General features: G+C 42.2%; 1 protein-coding gene across 1 annotated transcript in view; it reads right to left on the reverse strand.

Moving 5' to 3' along the window:
- MYO3B (myosin IIIB) overlaps nt 1–22,570 on the reverse strand; it is a gene marked incomplete at its 3' end in the record, with an annotated part of 379,148 nt that overhangs the window by 335,694 nt on the left and 20,884 nt on the right. The window contains exon 6 of the mRNA XM_080668808.1: nt 10,058–10,203. Within this exon, the coding sequence (XP_080524934.1) occupies nt 10,058–10,203 (146 nt within the window). The remainder of the gene's footprint in view (nt 1–10,057; nt 10,204–22,570) is intronic.

Consider the following 22,570-nt stretch of genomic DNA (forward strand, 5'->3'; position numbering starts at 1 on the left):
CCATAGCATCTCTTTCTCTCACAGCGCATAATGCCATTGATATTATCTCAGCTTAGAGAGTGCACACAACTCAACCAAAATCACACAGCCAGCCCGTGGCAGATACAGGATTCAAGTCCAGGAATGTCTGCGTGATGGATTGGAGATGGCTGCAAATTCTCTGCCACTCCTCCTTTCGAGAGGTGGAGTCTATTTTCCTCCCCTTGAATCTGGGCTGATCCCTGATTTGCTCTGAGCAGTAAAACGTGGCCAAAGTGACATGCGTAAAGTCCATGGTTGGGCCTTACGAGATCCGCAACTCTGCTCTCCTGTGCGAGAAACTGAGAAACCCATGGCCTTGTAGGAAATCCTACTAACGGGGAGGGGAGGATGGAAGTGAAGACTTCTTGGACCTCCCAGCCCAGTCACCTGCTAGCTGAATGTGTCAGCAAGTTCCTTCCCTGGCAGATTCTCACTGTGTGGAGCAGAAGAACCATTGCCCAAGCCCTGCCTGAAGTCCTGACTCCGAGAATCATGATAAACCAGGAGTTGTTGTTTAAGCCACTTAGCATATGCAGCCACTGAGTGTTAGGGCTGTTTGTTACAAGGCAATAAATCACTAAGAAGTCCGATTCTAAAAGCCTATGCCACTTGGCCTCTCTAATTTTCACTGCCCCCTCCCTACTCTCCAGCAAACCAATTTCTCCTTCTGTATTTTCAGACTTATTTAATGATACACCTATCCTCAATTGCCTCAAAACCCCTTTTTATTTAAAGCTACTTGTCACTTTGTGAAGTTCTATTTAGCTGAAACTGGGTGGCTTCTGCCACATAACCACTTAACGAGGCACCCTTTAACTTCAGTGCTTTCCAGGACTCTAAATTGAACCCACAAGTGCGGCCTCCTCGCCCCTTGCCTGGGAGCTCCCTGTGATCCACCTGCAGATCAAGCCAGACAGGGCCATCCAACTTTTGTAGTGCAGGAAGGCACCAATATCAGTATTTATCCTTGGTAACAGGAAAGCATAACTTGTTTCTTGTTTTTTACATTAAAAATACATGGATATAGGAGTGCTAATATTTTCACTCTGCACCTGGGTTTTTGTTTTGTTTCCTCCACCTTGGAGACCACTGGGACAGTCAGTACCACTTCTTTGTTCCTCTTCTCCCCCACCAAGTGCATATTGATGTGAATGTTAATATCTGATGAGGCCAAAAGGGTTAAGTTTGGGGCAAAAAAAAAGTGTGGAGGAAGGCACAGGGGGTAGTGTGGGTTTGTTTCCTCCTTGAATGGATTTTAACATGAGGATAAAAATGCAAGGACCTGTTTTTCTGGAGATTTGATGCTGCTCCATCAAGAGAGGAGGGCAAGAAGCTGACCCAAATGGTGAGGCTCTGGGCACAAGCAGAGTTGCTCAGGGTCCCAAGTAACAGAGTGACTCAGAGCTCAGGAGAGGGGCTACTCTTCTTCTTCTCATTGGAACTCAGTGGTTGGGCATCCTGAGACTGGATGCTTTGGGAGTAACAGAACCAGCAGCCACACAAGCAGGGGCATTCTGATGGTGGGTGAGTAGACAATAAGTGGGCAGAGACCATATAATGATGGTAGCTCACAAATGGAGCACACCCTTGAGGATTTCTAAGACTTCCTAGACAATATTTTGGGGGTGTTGTAGGCAACATAATGGACCCCAAAGATGTCCATGTCTTAATCTCCAGAATCTGTGATTAGGTTACATGATAAGGGAGAATTAAGGTTGTAGATGAAATTATGGTTGTTAACCAGATTATCTGTGTGGGCTCAGTATAACCACAGTGTCCTGAAATGGAGAAATGGGGAAGGGAGAGGAAGAAGAGTTGGAGTAATGCAATGTGAGGAAGACTTAACCAGCCACTGCTGGCTTTGAAGATGGAGGAGAGGGCATGAGCCAAGGAATATAAACAACTTCTGGAAAATGGGGGGGGGGGGGGGGGGGAGAAACACAAGAAAATAGAGAAATGGAGTTCCCAAGAGCCTCCAGAATGGAACTCAGCCCTGATGACTCCTTGGTTTTGCCCAGGAAAACCCATTTCAGACCTCCTACTTTCCAAACTATAAAATAATACATTTGCGTTCCTTCAAGTCACTAAGTTTGTGACAATCACTTGTTAAAGAAGCAATAGGAAATTAAGACTGGGGGTGTGCAGCAAGGACACCAAAGAAGGACATTAGTCTGACATGGCTAATGTTAGTGAACCCATGCCAATTCCTACTGATCACAGCTTTTTTTCTCTCTAAGAATTCAGACTATTTAAGGGGGAAGAAAAAGGAATCATAGTAATTAGCCATAGTGAAAGTTAAGCTCACCAGATGGTAATTTGCAGATCCTGCTTTCTCCCTTTTTTTGAAGGACTGAAGCACCTTCCCCCTCTTCCACTCCTCTAACACTGTTCCTGTTCTCCAGGACTCCTCCAAGATCACTGACAGGGGGTCAGTAGTCTCGCCTGTATATTCACTCAGTACCTGGGGTATCACTCCTGCCAGCCAAGAAACCTGAACTCAGCTGGAACAACTACGTAAGTGCTCTCCTTACCATCCCCTCGCTGGCTTGGGTTTCTGTCTCCCTTTACCAAAGTTTTTAGCGTTTCCAAGTTGAACTGAGACAAAAATCATTCTCTCTGGTGGAGAAAATGGGAGCAAAATGGAACCCAATCTTGAGTCAGTGCCCTGTGTCTAGAACTCCTACTATGGTACATTTACCTGGGGACAAGAATGTTTCAGAACCAAGGGAAGGTTGTACCTACCAAGGGGGCTGAAGGGACCCTGAAGAGAGAGTCAGCCAAGCCCCCACCACACAACTCATCCACCAACTGCAAAGCCACCACGGGAATGAGAGTGATCAGAAAGGAAAAGCACTGCTGCCTCCGTTCTCTTCAGAGGATGACAGCATCGCCTTCACTGCAGACACAGTGGGAGTTGGGAATAGGCCAGCTTTGCTTCCCAAAGGGCAGTTCTTGTCATCACGTTCAGGGTGTGTAGGGGGCAGGGGGAGGATGTTCCCATCTCTTAGGAATCTGTCTGTTAACAAAGAAATTGTAACATTGGATATTTATGATAGAGTCTTTCAGACCGGTGCAGTGGAAGCAGCAAAGATTTATTGAAAAATCAGTCTTCATTCTCTCCCAATTCCCCACACAATCATTAATCAATCAATTAGATAAACTTTCAAATGATTGATCTCATAGCTTTTTTGCATGGAAGTTTTTACTTCTTGAGGTACAGGGAAAAGTAAACCCTTTACATTAGAAATATACCCTTGAGATTTGTTCTTTGGTAACACCCAGCAAAAGCCAAATGCTTGCTATGTACTCTTCTGAGCACATCAATTGCTCACAACAACTCTGTGAGGCTGATAATATGCATATCTCCACTTTACAGAGGAGGAAACTGGGGTCCAGAGACATCAAGTTACGTGGTCAAGTTCATACAGCTTGAAGGTGTGAGTGGTACTCACATGTGAACCCATGCAGGCTGACTGTAGAACACTGTGGGTTAATGAACTGCAAAAATGGTCCAATTGTACACCTCTTCCTGTCTCTATGCTTGGAACCCGGTCACCACTGCGAGACTAGCCCTGGCTAGCCTGCTGGAGGATGTGAAACCACATGGAGCAGAGCCAAGTCATCCTCATCAAGGCCATCCTAGACCAGCTGGTCCCTAGCCACATCCCTAGCTGACCACAGATACATGAGTAAACCCAGCCAAGAGCCACAGACTCATAGAAATAATAAGTGATCGCTGTTTTAAGCAACGATATTTGGGGGTGGTTTACTACATCCCAGGAGAGGACTGATACAAACACCACTGCACTATATTTCCTTTCTGATGACTGGCTTCATCTGATTCTCCAGGAATGGACAGCTGTGAAGAGCCTTCCTCCAACCACTTTATCTCTCTTCATCCTTGTGTTGCCCCTGCCCTAACACCATGCCAACCCATGAAGGCAGTTTATAACTGTTCCTCACCTTTATTCCCTAGTTTTCTCTGGCATCAAGAGGAAACTAGGGTGCCTCGAACTCTTTGGTACTATTTTGAGCTCTGTCCTTGCTTACCCTCCTTGCCCACCTCTCCATCATTTAGGAGCTAAGTTGGAATTAGCCAAAATGCGTGGTACCAAAATAATGAAAGCAGGGTAATGAGGGGGAAAGCGCCGATAGTGCTGTAAGTCAACACGGTTCCTCTGGCCTTTCCCTTCTCTCAGGGTTGGCTTCTTACTCAGCACTGATGGAGGGGACTAGAAGTCCCTGAAGGTATGCTCCTGCTTTGCCACCTGATCCCCAAGTTAAAGCTTGAAAAGCTAAACTCTCCCTGCCTGCCAGGACTCAGGGGGGCAGCAAGCTGTACCTCCACAGGAACTAACGGCCCCAGCTGCTCAACTCAAATTAAAAGAGTTTGGAAACATGTTCCACAGAGTGAAAACCTTCTGGGGCCTTACTGCCAACTGCCTCCAGCTACTGTGTTCCCAAGGAAATGGAAAGGATACCCCAGGGGGAGGGGGCACCCCTGAGACATCCTGAGGAATAGGGACCACAATCCATTAAAATCCACTAGAAGTTTCCCAAAGAAAAGGGAGAAGGATGCTGGATTGTTTTTCTATTAGAGCATTGCAAAACTTTTTTTTCCCCTTTTTGCTGTTAGGCACTCAGTATATGCTGAATGATGCTAATTCTTCTAGCTCGTCTTGCTTTATGAGTGAAGCTGGGATTAGGAGGGTTTGTTACTTAAAAGGCCAATAGCTAAGTGACCTAGGTTGGTGAAGAGAAACCAGAATTCTCTGGGGCAAATCTGGCCTTACTGTGCCATTAAACACCACCCCCCTCACTTATTGCACTTTAACAACAATAGTTTAGTTTTAATTTCTTTTCCATATATTTCACAGCCCTAGGGGAAAATGTCCTGTGACAATTCTATAACAGTAGGACAATTACTGGTGACTCAGGGCTCCCTGCTGCCTCTGCATCCTCCCTCAGCTGAGGAGCAGGCTTCCCATGTAGGAACAATTTGGTTTGTAAATTAGAAAAGTGAGAATGAAAGGAATCTTTACCTTAAAAATGATAGACATTCAGAAGAAATTAGATGAAAATTAAACCCAAATAAAAATAAAAAAAAGACCATACCCTTCTGTTTCAGAACAAAAGTTCATTATAGGCACTGAGTCCCTGAAGAATCCTTTCATATAGACTCCCAATGTTTCAAGTGACGATTCCCCCTTTCTGAGCCCCGCCACCCACTTCATCTGGGTAGCCCAAGAGTATTCTTTTATAGTCCTCCTCTTTTTTGCCATCCAACTTCTACCCAGTACACCTTTGCTATTCGATGGGGGAAGAGACAGTAAAGCTATGTTTTCCTTGAGAGAAAAACCCTTCTTCTTCATCTTATAACTAAAGCACTCCACCTAAGCCTGATTCAGACTGATGTCCTAGGTTGGAGGGCGCAGGCATGCCCACATTCCCAGTAGACCACGTTTCAAAGCACTTTGGTAAATGGGTAGTTTAGAGCTTGGAAAGCATTCCGCCCCCCCCCCCCCTCCCCGCCCCCCATAAGCATAAAGTTCTAGAGATAGGCTAAAGTCCTCGGATTCAGCCACAAGACCATGAGGGGCCACAAGAGTCTAATAAGGTACCCCAAGTAAGAACTTCAGGTGTTTGCTATAAAGCCTCCTCCTAAATCATCCCTTAATATAGTTTCCATGAGAAAAAGCATTCCAACTCTGGAACCAGAAGCAGATTTCCATTTACCAGAGGACCAATGTGAGCTTTTCCCCCTGAAAAAGTAAAAAGGAAGGTGAAGGAGGAAGAGATGCTGGCTTTGCCAGAAGGGCCCTGACCTGGCAGGTGCAGATTTTGCAAGGAGGGTAGGATGGGACAAAAACCTCTGGGTACCAACAATGATAACATGGAATTCCTCTCTGCTTTCATAGAACACATGCTCTATAATTTTTCAGTTCAAACACTTGTCTTAAGTATTCTAAATGAAGAACTGAAAGGCGGTTGCTTAAGGGGAGTCTGAAAAGGGAGGGATTTCTGGTTTAAGGGTCATAAATCAATGAGCAAAGGAGGGCCTGTGTTCACCTATGATAATACTCTTGATTTCTATTCTTCAGTTCCTTAACTGACACAATTTATGATGTTAATACAATTCTAACTCTCAGGTTTACAGTGTCTATTTAAAATTGGAGGCAGGGAGAAGGATGCTGGACTGTCAGCTTCTTAAAGGCTTACATTCCTATTCATTTCTATACAGCCCAGTCCCCTTGTTGCTCAATTCATAATTCATCAATAAAAACAAATATAATTTAAGACTTTAATTTTTCAATCTAGTTGCAAAACATGTGGGCCTTGGAATCAAACTTCTCAGCTTTGCATCATTTTTCCTCTGTAGGTGCATGACCAGGGGCTTCCTCCTCGGGCTTCCAGTTTTCTCCTCTAGAAAAAAGGGTGGTGATAGAACCGACCTCACAAGGTACAGTGAGCACTGAATGCATTTATATGTTTAAACACATAGCACTGTGCCTGCCACATAGAAAGCACTTGATAAATCTAAGCTATTGTTATTTTTACATCATCATTTGGCTAATTATCCCACATTTTGTACCCAAATTAGTTTCTCAGAGAATCTGGTAAACATTAAAGTTGGTTGGGATAGTGAGTTGAACTGTGTAGCCTCCAATAAATATGCCCACTCGGAGCCTGAGGACGTGTCCTCATTTTGAATAAGGGTTTTTGCAGATGTAATTATGATAAGGATTTCAAGATGAGATCATCATGGATTAGGATGGGCCCTAAATCCAATGACAAGTGTTCTTATTGGACAAGACAGAACAGAAGGCACAGAGAGACATGGAAGAACGCCACATGCAAATGTAGCAGGGATTGGAGTTATGCTGCGACAAAACAAGAAACACCAGAACCTGGAAGGGGCGAGGAGGAATTGCCCCCTAGAGCCTTCAGAGAGAGCGTGGCTCTGGCAGCATCTTGATTGGACTTCTGACCTCTAGAACGGGAGAGGATACATTTCTGTTGTTTTAAGCCACCAAGTTTGTGGTATGTTGCTGTGGCGGTCCTGGGAAACAAAAATAGTTGGAGACAGTTTGGAACAACCTAAATTTGTTGCAGAAAAAAAGCCCAAATGTGAATTGGTATTTATCACGAGGTCTCTTTTTCTGGAATCATGTACTGCAGGAATCTTCTTTTTAGGAAGGGAAAATCATGGGCCATTCTTCCCCATCACTTCCAGCCAAGGACATTTCTGCTGGGGATTTTGAAAGCATTCTGCATCTTCGCACAGGAATGAAGTGGAACTACTCAACATGCAGCAAGACCCTAGGCAGTGCTGGCCACTATCTGGCCAAGAATGAACAGGCAGGAAACACAGCACTCAGTCCTTGTCCAATTAACATACCCACACTGGTCCCCACTGCCTTCGGGCTCCTCACCTGTAGTGGTCAAGAAGGTCAGCAGACAAAGACTTTAACTTAAGAAAAGATACCTGGTTGCCAAGGAACCAACATAACTGTATATTTCTCCTAACTCTATGGGTTCTTGCAATTACATCTATGAAACAGATCTCCTTTTTAAGTGAAAAATATATCCAGGTCATCTGCAAGATCCTTCTAAGACTGGAATTTCAAAGGAGTCCTCTGGAGAGGATGTTGTCAAAGCCATGGATACCCAGAGAAACTGTTTCATTCTTTTCCTCTCTTACAACTCCCGGAGAAAAATACCAGCAGACAGAGCAGCAACTGCCAGAAGGAGGTGACTTTTTCGGAGCAAAGGCATTAGCCAAGATGACACATAGGTTCAGTAAATAGCAGATGCCGTACCAATCAGAAGACAATTTCTGCGTGTTTGCAACGTAGGAAAGATTGTGAGTCACACGGGATTTCAAAGTCAGGTCACAATCACTTCATGTGTCATCTTCTAATGTGAAGGTCAAAAGAAAGGAGAAGGTGGGTGGAGGCAGAGAGGGGAAGAGCAAGGAGACCCTTGTACCGACGAATCAAGCACATCCAGGCAGGCCTCGCTTCATATTTTCTGACAGCGCCTAGGAACCTGCGCAATCACCTGCTTCGTAGACATCGGAGGCTCTCACCTCACATGTAACCAGCACTTCATCAACTCCTACGTCCTTTGTAACTCGTGAAAGTCCCTTCCTAAGGTTTTCTTTCCTTCCCTTTCTTGGTAATTCATTCCAGTAAGGAAAGGGTTTTATAGAGAAGAGGTGAGTGAGGAAGGCCAGAGGAGGAAGCCACACACAGTATCCGGGACCCAGAGTCCTCTGAAGCAGACTTCACTGTTCAATGGGAAGGAATTACAGAACCCTGAAAACACTCAGAACCAAATAGGAAGAAAAGATTCTGAAGCCAAACGGATTCCAAGGATTTCTGTGATTGTCCTTTGCTTTTCTCCTTTAGGAAAGAAACGACTGAGAGAGAATGAGAGTCAGAGACTGAGGTTCTCATGAAACACACAGGTAACTAATTCGAGAGCCTATTTAAAAGATGTGTTTAATTTCTCCACTCTCCATCAAAGAGCTTTTCTGATGAAAGGATACATTTTTATCAATCAGAATTAAGATAGTACATACACACACACACACACACACACACACACGCACATCTAAGTTGCCTCACATTTATCACTGTTCTGAAATATAGTTGGTCTGTACACAAATACATACTAAAAAAGAAAAGAAAAATATACCCAAGTAGATGACCTCTTACAAAAAAGTACATATACCGTATATATTTTGCTCATCAGAAGCCACACCTTAATTGTGATATTTGTGGCCACATTAAATAAATGATGAAGAGTAAACCAAATATCAAAGCACACACACAAGTCATCCCAGACACTGTTTCTATTTTCTGACTTATTATGTATACAATACTGTTGTGTGGTCATGCATTTCACATCCTTTTAAACCTTCAGCAGATTTTTTCCCCCAGGAGACTATTAATTTTAAAAGCCATTAATTTTTTCTGCCCTTCTAATCCCCAGGACCTGTTGTTGTACTTTGGAAAAAGCAAAAAGACCAACCCTGTCCTGAGTAGGGAACCATCTTTGGAATAATGGTGGGTGGTTGTTCACATCTGGATTAGGTAGAAAACATAGCATTACAATGATGAACACCACAGAACCTCATCTGCATATAAATAGATCTAATCAGAAATGCAAATTGCAATTGGGAGAAATTTTTCAAGGCTGTGATAGCGGCATGATTGTGCAGATAGGGAAGGTTAACACTTGTATTAGCCAAGTGGTTGAACGGCTCCCAGTCGGCCCAGAGCCTTCCTCTGAAAGAGAAATGTGAAAGGTACAAAGCTCTCAACCTGCCACCTGGCTGGGAAGGAGCTCCCTTTTCGCTTCTGCAGCTGGCTGGACATGGCTGGATTCTGATGGAAGACAAACAACCAAACCTCTTGTACAAACCCCCAGTGAATACACACAATACACCAGCATTTAACACCAAACTGACCTCTTTCAGTACAATATCCCATTGAGGCAGAAATTAAGAGATGGAAAGACAGTCATATGACTGATGTAACATTTTAAAAAATATTGGTTAGTGTTGGTCTGAATAAATACAAAAATAGGATATACATTTTTATTCATCCCTAAATTTTCCTGAGTACTTGAGAAAGATTCAAATTAAAAACAAACCAACATATATAATTATATAATTAAAAACAAAACACAATACTTAGATTACTTAACCCAATATTGCATTTGTAGTCCTCTCATGCAAAGCACCAAAAATGAACATCTCAAAAACTAGAGTACGTACTGAAAACACGCAATTGTTACAACAAAGTCCCATTATTCCTTGAGATATGTTATCTTTCAGGGACATTCTCTACCCTTGTTCCTCTTCCCCCCACCCCATCCCCCCCCAACACACACACACACAAAGAAATACTGTACATTTTATAATCGGGCTTTCACAGATTTGGAGAGAAATTGTTTATGATCTATTATCCCCGCTAACAGCCGCTTTCACAAAAAACTTATGAGCCAAGAGCGCCATCGTGTGTCCTACCTTGGAATTTTAAAGAGCGTTTTCACAGGATGCATGTCAAAGAGGGGAGGGTCTCCATCCCCCAATTCAATCGCTGTAATCCCCAAGGACCAGACGTCACAGCGAGCATCGTAGGAAGAGTCATACTGCTGTTCACAAGCGATAACCTATCAGACAAAAGCAGGACACAACACATCAACCCCACTGCCACCTCAGATGTCCTAAAAAGCCCTTGGCCAATCTTAGCCCTTTCTCAGTTCCTTTGGCTATGCTAACATTGAATTCCAGTAATAACAACATGTGTGGGTTCCAGGCCTTATGTGTGTGTGACTGATTTATCATCTGATATGGTCATCAACTTTTTAAAAAAATTCTTTATTGTTTAAAGTATTGCATATGTCTCCTTTTTCCCCCATTGACCTCTCCCAGGCCACTCCCACCCCCCAGCACATGCCCTCAACCCCCTAGTTTCTGTGTCCACTGGTTATGCTTATATGCATGCATACAAGTCCTTTGGTTGATCTCTTAACCCCCTCCCCTGCCTTCCCTCTGAGGTTTGATGGTCTGATCGATGCTTCTTTGTCTCTGGATCTGTTTTTGTTCATCAGTTTATGTTGTTCATTATATTCCATAAATGAGTGAGATCATGTGATATTTATCTTTCTCTGACTGGCTTATTGCACTTAGCATAATGCTCTCCCGGTCCATCCATGCTGTTGCAAATGGTAAGAATTCATTCTTTTTTTTTTTACCACAGCATATTATTCCATTGTGTAGATGTACTACAGTTTTTTAATCCACTCATCTGCTGATGGGCACTTAGGCTGTTTCCAAATCCTAACTATTGTAAATTGTGCTGCTATAAACATATGGGGTGCATATATCCTTTTTGATTGGTGATTCTGGTTTCTTGGGATATAATCCTAGAAGTGGGATTGGTCATTAACTTTAAAAATATGTCAGTTCAGTTCAATAAGCATGCATTGAAACCCTCTAGAACAGTGCAAGAGGAGGCACAAGGGTGAATACCTCACTGCATCTGCCCTGACATCCTTTAAGGAAAGGCTTTGTCTGCATCCTTCACCTCATTCCAGCTGCTGAATCAACAGCAAAGAACACTCATTCTCGAGGATGCTTGCCTCCTGCACAAAATCCCCAGAAGTGGCCAACTGAGCAGAAAAACATTGGAAGACGGATGTAGTTAACATTCAATAGGAACCGCTCCCTCCCATTCCTTTTTCTAAGAAGTTCTGCCCCCTCTTCAAACCCCAACAACTGGATTGCATTTCAGCAGCAGCTGCCACTTCAGTTACTGGCCTGACTGGGTACAAGAACAGCAGAACCAGAAAATGCTTGTCATCGCTTTGTTCCCCAATGGAACCTTGCAGGGAAATCTCTTTCTATCATTTTTTTTTAAGTGACACAGAAAAAGCCCTCCACTGAGACTCTGGTGGCTATCACAATGGGGGTGCGAGAAGGCAGAGTGAGCCGGAGGATATGGAGGGACAGGTGCCCCTATCTGACCTGAAATCTGCCTCCATGACCAAGGATGGCCCAAGGCTATGGGCAGGTAGGAAACTTTGAGTTCCTGATGGTGAACTGGTCCAAATAGCTTATGAGATAGATAAGCCCTGGGAGAGGGGCAGCGAGATGGGCCTACCTACCCTCCTAGGCCATCAGCAGGTCTTTGGCTGTGACTGAGCAAAATGAGCCAACTGGGGAGCAGAGTGACAGATCTGGCGTACATGTTAGCAGGAGTGCTCTTGCTGCTGTGCAGAGGATACGTGAAAATGGGACATGAGGAGAATCGAAACCAGTTTAAAGTGCTACTTGCAGGAATCCAAACTAAGAGGCAGTGAGAAATAATCAGATTCTGATTATGTAATTTTAAAGGTAGAGCCCATCAGATTTGCTGACTTATAAGAAAGATGAGTTGAGGAAGAGGCAAGAGTGTTTGACCTGGGCCATTTAGAAATGGAAATGGTATTTAATGAGTTGGGGAGACAGTAGGAAAAGCAGGTTTGGGTTGAAAAGCAGGCTCTCCATTGGGGACATACTAAGTTTGAGATGCCTACGAGACTTCCAGATGGAGATTTCATTTTAGCCAAATGACCTTGAGAATAAATATGTGTTGTTTTGAGCCACTATGTGTGTGAGACTGTTATGGCAGTGACAGAAACTAGTACACCTGCTCTCTGCCAGACCCAGTTAACTGGACTTGCAAAACCAGCAAATGTGCCTACCATCTTGCCTGAGACCAGATGCCCTTCTTCCCATAATTGCCCTCTACACTTCCTTCTGGATTCTGAATTGAAGAATGTTTCTCCATGTATCCCTATCCTTGGTCTGACCTCAGCCCCACCCTCTGAATAGACTATCCTAGCATAGAATCTCTTGTCCTACTTTTAACCCATTCTTTTCAAACATGCATTCAAGCTAAAGTTCAAATAATCCCTATTTCAGGAGTAGAGACTATTTCATTGCCCCTGAAGGCCTCACTTCCATCACCCAATCGTGTGAGAAAATACACTATTTTTAAAGATCTCCAGAAAAGGCTATCCAACACTGTTCCTTTCATCAATGACATTTCCAAATGTGAGGGACAAACATAATTGTAGACATATCAACCAGCAAATAGTTGACCATTTTAATACATTCCTGTGAGGGAAAGAGAAATAAGAATCCTTCCTCTATAAGAGCTACGGCCAACTGAAATGTAAAGTGAGCCTATAAAAATTAAATGGCAACTACAAATGTCCTAAGACAGTGTATACTAGCATGTCCAATACATGATACAGGCTCCAAATGCTAAGGATATTAGAGGGACACCACTGTAGGTTAAGCAAGACAATGAAGAGTGTCTACTACCAAAGTCCATGACTTCCAGGAAGAAATTCAAATCAGCTCCCAGCCACTTTAGATGGAACACAGAAGACAATTCCAAGAACCCACCCAAATGTGGGAATGGAGAGAGCCTAAGGTTTCTCAAGTGCTGTCATAAAATATTCAAAACATTTATCCAGTTTCAACTTCTCTTTACAGATAGACACTATCTTCAGCTCAGTCTGATAAATAGAAAAGTATCCTTTGGCCAAATTCTCTTCCCAAAACTCAGCTTTGTAGTGTGACGGAAAATTTCTTTAAGCTCAGTCTTCCAAAGAAGTTTATAGAAAATTTCACTAGTCAAATAACTTAGAAATAACATATTGAGTATCTGGGAGACAGGCATAGTATTAGGTCCTAGGAAGAGAAAGCTAAATGCACACTTACTTTAATCTTCATAATCATTCTGTGAGGTAGATGCAGGTGTAGAAACTGAAGAATAAATAACACAGTTCCATAGCTCACCCAGAGCCCACTGCTAGTCATTCTCAGGGACAGAATTAGAACCCAGGCAGAGGAGAGCCAAGTCAGCAAATCATAATTGGATAAGTGCTATAATGAAGATTATGTTCAAGGATCAGTCTAATTATCAGCTTCTGCACTCATATTTTGACCAAACTAACTAGGTTTTTTTAGAGTTCTATTACATAAACTCTGTCTTCCCTGAGGGAGTCTCTCCTTCAGGATTAGTTCTTATCAGGAGTAAACATGTGTGATGAGAATTAAAGAAGCACTCTAAGAGGATGCATTGAAGGTCAACACACCCTGGAATTGAATTCCCTATCAATCCAACACCAAAGTCAATGACTTCTTTAGGGGGAAAAGGGATCTCATCCTCCTTAGCTCAGCATTTTCATCTCTAGGTAAAATAAAGCTGAATTAGGAATGGATAGATGACTGATTGGTCTTTGGTTCCCTTGCCCCCACAAGAAGGGGACCTCTCAAAGAGCTCTCCGAATCAGTTGTTATGATGCTCCACTAAGAAAAGGAGAGAGTGGGGCAATGGTTTCCCAAGTTCCCTAAGTCATATTAAAGGGATGGAGAGAGATAGTTGTAGATGGCATGGACACAGGTCCAAGACTCAAAATATCTCTCTTCTCACACCCGTCCACCTCACCTCTACCACACCAAAGAGCAGCCATGCCCAAGGCAAGTGCATACTCTCCTTCACCTTGAGCCTTTGCTTCAGTCAGAGGAGTATAAATGATGTTGGTTGCAATGGAATGAATGGAGATGATAAAATAGGTGTGTAAGAGACTTCAAGGGAAGAGTTGCATGACTTGGAGAAGGCTTTAATATGGGAATTTAGGGGAAGGGACACACCAAGAAACACTGATATTTTGATCCTGGATGACCAGGGGAATAATGGTGCCATTTACAAAAACAGAAAAGTCAGGAGAAGTCAGTTCGATAGGTAGTATAACAAGTTCAAACTGGGTCTGAGCTCTACCCCTATCAAAGTACAGAAAAAAAATCACTTGTGCTAACAGGGCCTCAGTGTCCCCTCTCCCCCCCCCCCACACACATACATGTAGATACACTAAGAAAAACAAAATTCCATTAAGATCAGAAGCAGAGAGGAGAAACCAAGATGGCAGCATAGGTAAACACCTAAACTGCTGCCTCGCACAACGATTTCAAAACTACAACTAAAAGACAGAACAGACATCATCCAGAACCACAGGAAAGCTGGCTGAGTGGAAATTCTACAACTAGAAGGAAAGAGAAAAGCACACTGAGACTTACAGGAGCGACTGAAGGCAGGGGTACTGAGACACGCGTGTGGAGAGGACTGGCAACTGAGTACCCGGCTGGCTTTCTCAAGAGGGAGGGAAACAAAAGTTCCCAACCGCTCTGAACTCCTGTTCTGGGTGAGACTCTGGGGACCCAGACTCATTCGGGGAGAAACTGGATTGTCTAGAAGTGGGCAGAACTCGAGGGCGGCTTTCTCTCAGAGGTGCTTGTAGTGATTACCATGGAACACTGAGACATAGGGGCCTATTAGGGCAGGGCTGATGGGAAACCAATGCTGTCTGCTCTGCCCTGAGACTCCACCCCATCCAAGCTGAGCACAGAGGCTTTTGCAAGTCTTGTCTCATAAGGGTGTCTCCAGCACAGAAGTTCTCCCAGTGTAGACACAGCTGATCCTCACAGCCAATTGGCCTGGAGGTCAATTCCTCCCAGTGATACCAAAAACAATCAAGGCTTAACTACAACAAGACTGTGCACACAGCCCACAAAAAGGTGCACCAAGAGTATCCACCACAGGTAACTGGGGAGGCTGAGCCACTGGGCCCTATAGGACACCTAGCACACAAAGCTACTCTATCAACTCAGGGAAGCAGCCAAAATGTGGAGACAAATAAACAGATCACAAATGAAAGAAATGGAGGAAAGCAAATGACTGGATATAGAGTTCAAAACCATGGTTATAAGGTTTTTCAAGAATTTTCTAGAAAAGGCCGATAAATTTAGTGAGACCCTTGAGGATATGAAAAAGGACCAACTAGAAATTAAACATACACTGACTGATAAAAAATATTATACAGAGACCCAACAGCAGACTAGGGGATCGCAAGAATCAAGTCAAAGATTTGAAATACAAAGAAGCAAAAAACACCCAACTGGAAAAGCAAAAAGAAAAAAGAATCCAAAAATATGAAGATAGTGTAAGGAGCCTCTGGGACAATTCAAGCGTACCAACATCAGAATTATGGGGGTGCCAGAAGAAGAGAGAGAGCAAGATACTGAAAACCTATTTGAAGAAATAATGACTGAAAACTTCCCCCACCTGGTGAAAGAAATAGACTTACAAGTCCAGGAAGTGCACAGAACCCCAAACAAAAGGAACCCAAAGAGGACCACACCAAGACACATCATAATTAAAATGCCAAGAGCAAAAGACAAAGAGAGAATATTAAAAGCAGCAAGAGAAAAAGTTAGTTACCTACAAGGGAATACCCATACGACTGTCAGCTGATTTCTCAACAGAAACTATGCAGGCCAGAAGGGAGTGGCAAGAAATATTCAAAGTGATGAATAGCAAGAACCTACAACCAAGATTACTCTACCCAGCAAAGCTATCATTCAAAATGGAAGGTCAGATAGAGAGCTTCACAGATAAGAAAAAGCTAAAGGAGTTCATCACCACCAAACTGGTATTATATGAAATGCTGAAAGGTATTCTTTAAGAAGAGGAAGAAGAAGAAAAAGGTAAAGATAAAAATTATGAACAACAAATACATATCTATCAACAAGTGAATCTAAAAATCAAGTGAATAAAAAAATCTGATGAACAGAATAAACTGGTGAATATAATAGAATCAGGGGCATAGAAAGGGAGTGGACTGACAATTCTCGGGGGGAAGGGGGTGTGGGGGGTGCGGGAAGAGACTGGACAAAAATCGTACACGCATGGATGAGGACAGTGGGGGTGGGGGGGTAAGGGCAGAGGGTGGGGTGGGAACCGGGTAGAGGGGAGCTTTGGGGGAAAAAAGAGGAACAATTGTAATAATCTGAACAATAAAGATTTATTAAATTAAAAAAAAAAAAGATCAGAAGCAGAATGTACTGCAGTGGTTCTCAACCTTTTTAATGCCGCGACCCTTTAATACCAACCCACAGGTTGAGAACCGCTGCTGTAGAGCCTAAGACCATCGGAAAACAAAGATATTTACATTACGATTCATAACAGTAGCAAAATTACAGTTATGAAGTAGCAACGAAAATAATTTTATGGTTGGGGTCACCACAACATGAGGAACGGTATTAAAGTGTCGCGGCATTAAAAAGGTTGAGAACCACTGTACTAAAGGGTAGCAATAAAATACTGACATGATTCCAGTGACTACCTAGAGTTTTGTATTACAGTAAATGTATTTTACATTTCAGAATTCTGTAGATTTTTAACTTTCCATTGTTGGCTGCCAACATAATTAGTCAAAATGGGTAGTTTTAATACACAGATATAAGTACCAGAAGTAGATACCAGGTTGTATATCAGGACTTGAACAAACTGGTATATTTATCTTAATCCAGTGTGGTGAATAGAAAACCTAGTAAATGTCAATTCACAAAGTACAGATTCTCCAAAGTTGAATTTCAAGTCCACAGCATGTTGGAGGTTGATATGAAAAGGATGTATTTTCTAGAATGTTCCACAAGATGTGTATATAGACTGATAAAAATGTTCAGTGTACCTTGCAAAGGCTAAAAGCATAGCAGTAAATGAATCAAAATACAGACTGAGTCCTGCTGTAGTGTATCGCTAGTGGCCAAATGGCACCAAGATGAAAATACTGTCTTGTGATCTCAGTGAGTTTCAGAGACATATAAACTCCTACATGCTTCTGCAGAGTCACCTTTAACAGTCTTTGGTATATCAGTAAGGTTTATACTGTTTCTGAGTTTGTTATTAAATATATATATATATATATATATATATATATATATATATATCTTTTTATTGACTTCAGAGAGGAAGGGAGAAAGAGAGAGATAGAAACATCAGTGATGAGAGAGAATCATTGATTGGCTGCCTCCTGCACAGCCCCTACTAGGGGGTCGAACCTGCAACCCAGGCATGTGCCCTGAATGGGAATCGAGCCGTGACCTCCTGGTTCATAGTTAACACTCAACCACTGAGCCATGCTGGCTGGGCTGTTTCTGAGTTTTAATGAATAATTTTACCTCTTTGATGTTAATCTATCATTAACCTCATCATTTCTTCTGTTTTAGAGGGGCCAGAGCCTTGATGAGCTCATCAAAATGACCTCTGAAGTAAACAGACATAACCCAGGGTAAAGATTATGTCCACATCAACTTGCGGTCCTCATCAGAAAAGCTATGTTGAAAAATCTTTGGATTCAAATAAAAAAGTCTGAACTCCATTATTTACCAGCTGGATGCCTTAGCTAAGTCCCTTCTTTGGTTATAGGGACCTCACCTTCTGGATGTATACAGTGACAAGGTGGGAATGAATAATCTCTACTATCCCTTCAGCTCTAATATTCTATGACTTCACGATTTCCAAATAAGTTATTCTGGTGTTGTATCTCAAACTGAAAGGCTAACTTCTCCATGCAATTAGCTAGAGTAAACAGTAGATGGTTCTGGGTATTAACTAGATAGCTAGAATCTTGAGGGGGTTTATTAGCAATATTTTGTAGACCTTCTTAAGGTCTATGAAGAGATGCTAGTTGCTGTGATAATGCCTCCAGTAAGGAAGATGAGCTCCAGCGACAGCAATTGTTTGGATGCTGGTTAATGGAGCATGCCCAGGTTCCTACCTTAAAATATGAACATATGGCTTCTCTAGGTGCACTTATACTCACTGCTGCTTAGTTTAGGCAGACTAGAAGCACTAATGCTCTGTTACTAGCAATACCTGTGCACAAGCAGCTTCAGGACCCATGCCAATAGCTATTTTACCCAGAGGTGGGCTTGGGCCTCCCACATGTCGATCAGTGCCCCCTTGGCTGCCAAAAACTTTTCTTTCTGGAGGGGACTGAGGGCAGTAAGTTTTCATTAACAGGTTAGCTCTACTGTCTTTGGAGCCAAGAGTAGCAGTCAACATTCTTTGATTGCAGGGCAGTTCTCTTTAGCCTTCTTCAGAATAACAAGTTCCAAAATTCCAAACTTTCTAAATCTGCCCCAGTCCCTCCTTCCTGCCCCACAGAAGGAGCACATTCCTCCCCTCTCCCGAAGGAGTGTACGAGGTGAAACTGCACCCGCAACTTGATAACACAACTGCTTAGGCACATATCATCTCCTCATCCACCGTAAGTAGGGCCAGATGAGTTCTGTGGAGGCAGGCTGGCCTTTCCTCAGCCACCAGCTAGGAGAGGCAGAGAAAGAACTGTCAGTAGCTCTTTCCCTATATAAAGATTTGCATCTCTGGCTGCTGTGAGAAAATCCCAGAGCCAGGCATCTTCGTTTTGGTTTTGCCACCCCCTCACTGGATAACTTTAGCAAATTATTTAGTCTTCCTGCACCTCTTCTTTCCATGCAAACTGAGCAACCCTCTCTCAAGGGCCTTGTCTGACACACTGTCTATGACAATGTTGCTTCCCAAATGGCACCAAAATGTTAGTAGCAGATGACAATGGGCCATTGCTGTATCAGTAATATCTATTTTTTTACTTGCCACTTTGAACCTTTTTGCATTTTCTACAATGTCTACAGAAAGCGTGAATTATTTCTATAATAAAAAGAGCAAACTTTGTGGGTTTTGTCTTGAAAAAGTAAATAAGTATGGAAAAGTTGGCCTTAACTTTCAAGGGTGTGTTTCCCTCCTCCAGGGTCATTTGTTGGCTGTTGGGATTCTTCAACAAATTGGCAGGTTAAAGGTGGTGTCTTGGTTATAAAATTAGGTTTCCGTGAGATTCATGCAAGAAGAATGAAAGAAATTCCCTTCAGAACTATATCCTTTCCTACTGGAAGCATAAGGCTAATAGGGGTAGTACTTTCACTTTCTCAGGCCCCCATGATCCCATGAAATGCCACATGGTTACAATGTCATTTCAGCCTAGACCAAGGGCAGGGCTTAGGCTAAAGCTACCAAGATAGGGGTGAGATTCATCCTCTACCTTTTGCAGTAAGATCTGGGCTTATATGAGCCTGAGAGAACAGTCTCTCCTCATCTCAAGGTCTTTGTTATCTGAGAAGCTCACCTTTATTAGATTGGATGTGAAGGGGATTTAAAAAAAAAGTCAACACATGTTCTCTCGTATCAGAAAACCTAGGTATCCCTAACAAGTTATTTAACTGGAGCCATTTATCAAGTTATTATCAAAGAACCACTGAGATAAAATCTCTTTTAATAACATGATTTTAATCAATACTTTCAAGCAAATAATATTATAATAGCACTATCTACCATAAGGAAAAATATGTTTTGCTCATATAATAAATAATTTACTAAACTTAAAAACAATATTGTTATGCAGACTATTTCATTTTTCACTAATGTTTTAAAATGTCATTAAAAATGCAATTAGGTTTGCCTTATATGTTCTAATTCTTCACCTTATTAGAATTGATCGTGTGATCCAAAATAACCAAAGGCCAAAATTAAAATTTCATTCAGTACACAGTCAAAATGCTATTATGTCAAGAGCTAAATTCAGCTTTAAAAAGAGGATAGGCAAATAGACCTAAAGCTATTACTCCTTGGCTGACCTTGAGCCTAAAAATACAATCCACAAACTGTCAAATAAGATGGGCTGAAAGGCAGGAAGGCAAATAGGACTCTTAATTTTGTTTATGTAATTCATGAAGCATAATTGATAAATGTTATTAATGATAAAGACTTCTAAAATAGAACTTCTCTGGAATTAGAGTTGGAGTTATAAATACAGTATTCCAATGGCAAATATTATTCATCAGTTTTACATACAAACATCTTTAAAGGTTACAAGCTGAGATACTGAATAAACCAATGAAGTATCTTCCTTTGGATGAAATCTAACCTCAAGAGAAGATATATTTGAGATTTGTTTGAGTGTTTTTGCAAAGGGGATGTGGACTAATATAACTGAAAATAATGGGGGGGGGGCGTTGTTTCTTTCATAAAACTCAACTTAAGGCTAGAATTGAGTCTATATGGTGTATACTAAGAAATCGTCAGAAATAATTTAGATTATACTGTTATGAAATTCAGAAAGGTCTCTAATTAAAATAAAATATGGTGTTCTACAAACTTTTCTCAGGATTCTGACATTCAGCTTATGCCTTTAAAAAAATCAAACAAGCTTTGAATTAAAAACACAGAGTACGCTCCCACAACACCAACTTCCCACCACAGTTAGTGGAGGGCAGAACGGGACGAGAACTGGGGGTGAGGCCAGCACACAACACTGATTTTTGCATGTAAATTCCCTGAAGCCCTGGGAGCATGTCACTTATACTTAATCATATGGTAAGCCTCGTTCTCAAACTCAGGACCAATGTCCACGGAATTCCCCTGTGAATGGTAAATCAATGCGCCCAAATGTTTATATTTGTCCCTCGTACTCAAAAAAACTCTGAAGGAGCACATTTGCTTGGAGACCCAGGATAATCTCACTGCTCTCCCTGCTCCAGCAGCTTCCCCACCAGAGATGGATGCTGGAAGGGACCTTAGAATTCATTAATTTAAACCCCTTATTTCACAGAGGAGGAGACTGAGGTCCTGGGGGCAGGAGTTACTTGTTTAGAGTCATACAGCTGGTATGTGGCCAAATCGGGAGCAAGGTTAATGGTTTACCACTACCCTCCCAAGTGAGGCATCTCCTCAGTTCTTTTCTGTTGTTTTGTTTTTGTCATTTGACATTCAATATTATATTAGTTTCAGGTGTGCAGCATAGTGGTTAGACATTTATATGATTTACAAAATGAATCCCCCCCCCCCAATAAGTCTAGTACCCACCTGGTCTCATACGTAGTTATTACGATATATTGACTATATTCCCTAGGCTGTGCTTTACATCCTCGTGACTATTTTGTAACTGCCAATTTGTAGTTCTTCATCCCTTCATCTTTTTCACCCAGTCCCCCAACCCCCTCCCATCTGGCAGCCATCAGTTTGTTCTCTGATCTATAAGTTTGTTTCAATTTTGTTTGTTTACTTTGTTTTTTAGATTCCACATATAAGAGAAATCATATGGTATTTGTCTTTCTCTGTCTGACCTATTATGCCAGGCATAAATTCTCTCTTGGTCCATCCATGTTGTCACAAATGGTCAGATTTCATTCTCTTTTATGGCCGAGTAATATTCTATTATATCCATATACCACATCTTCTTTATCCATTCACCTTACTAATGGCACTTAGTTACTTACATATCTTGGCTATTGTAAATAGCGCTGCAATGAACATCGGGATGCACATATCTTCTTTAATTTCTTCGGATAAATACCCAGAAGTAGAATTGCTAGGTCTTAAGTTCTATTTTTTTCATTTTTTTTAGGAACCTCCATACTGTTTTCCATAGTTACTGCATCAATCCTGGGAATTTTTCTAATACAAAGAATGATGGGCCACTGCCAAAGAGATTTCACGTTCCAGCAGCCATAGCCACGTAACTCCCATATATGAGCACGTAAGCACCCGCCATTTAAGCAGATATAGTCCTGCCGCCTCTCACCTCCTCTGTCCCCTCACTCTCCCTTCCTTGCTGCCCCTTTTCTTTGCCAACGAGTGCCCCACTTCTCCCAGAGTACATTTAAGGAAAGAACGAGTAGGGGTTCTACAATTCCATTCATTTTACAGCTTGTTAGGTCAGGTATCTTTACCCCAGGTAAAGAAACAGACTCGGAAAGGTTAGAGAACTTGTCCTAAGTCACGCAGCTACCAGGTCATAGAACTGAAGCATGAGTCCACAGGAAGAAACCAGTGAGGGGGAAAGTTTCTCTCCTCCACAACACATTTTTTATAAAGGGAAATATCAAATCAAACAGAATATCTGAATGTTCCCACATGGTCATAACCTTTCATGTGCAAGCAGTCTCTGGATTCTGTCCTCCCTCAAGCTGATGTCACCATGCAAACCAGGATATGCCCTTGGGAATGTCATGCATTCCCATCAGTGAGTAATTTCCTTTAACTTCCTAAAACTAAAGAAGGTGTGGAAAAAACCTGGGGTATAACAGAGCACCGTGAATACTAGCCTG

Source organism: Plecotus auritus (assembly GCF_963455305.1).
Source record: "Plecotus auritus genome assembly, chromosome: 5".
Classification (NCBI taxonomy): Eukaryota; Metazoa; Chordata; class Mammalia; order Chiroptera; family Vespertilionidae; genus Plecotus; species Plecotus auritus.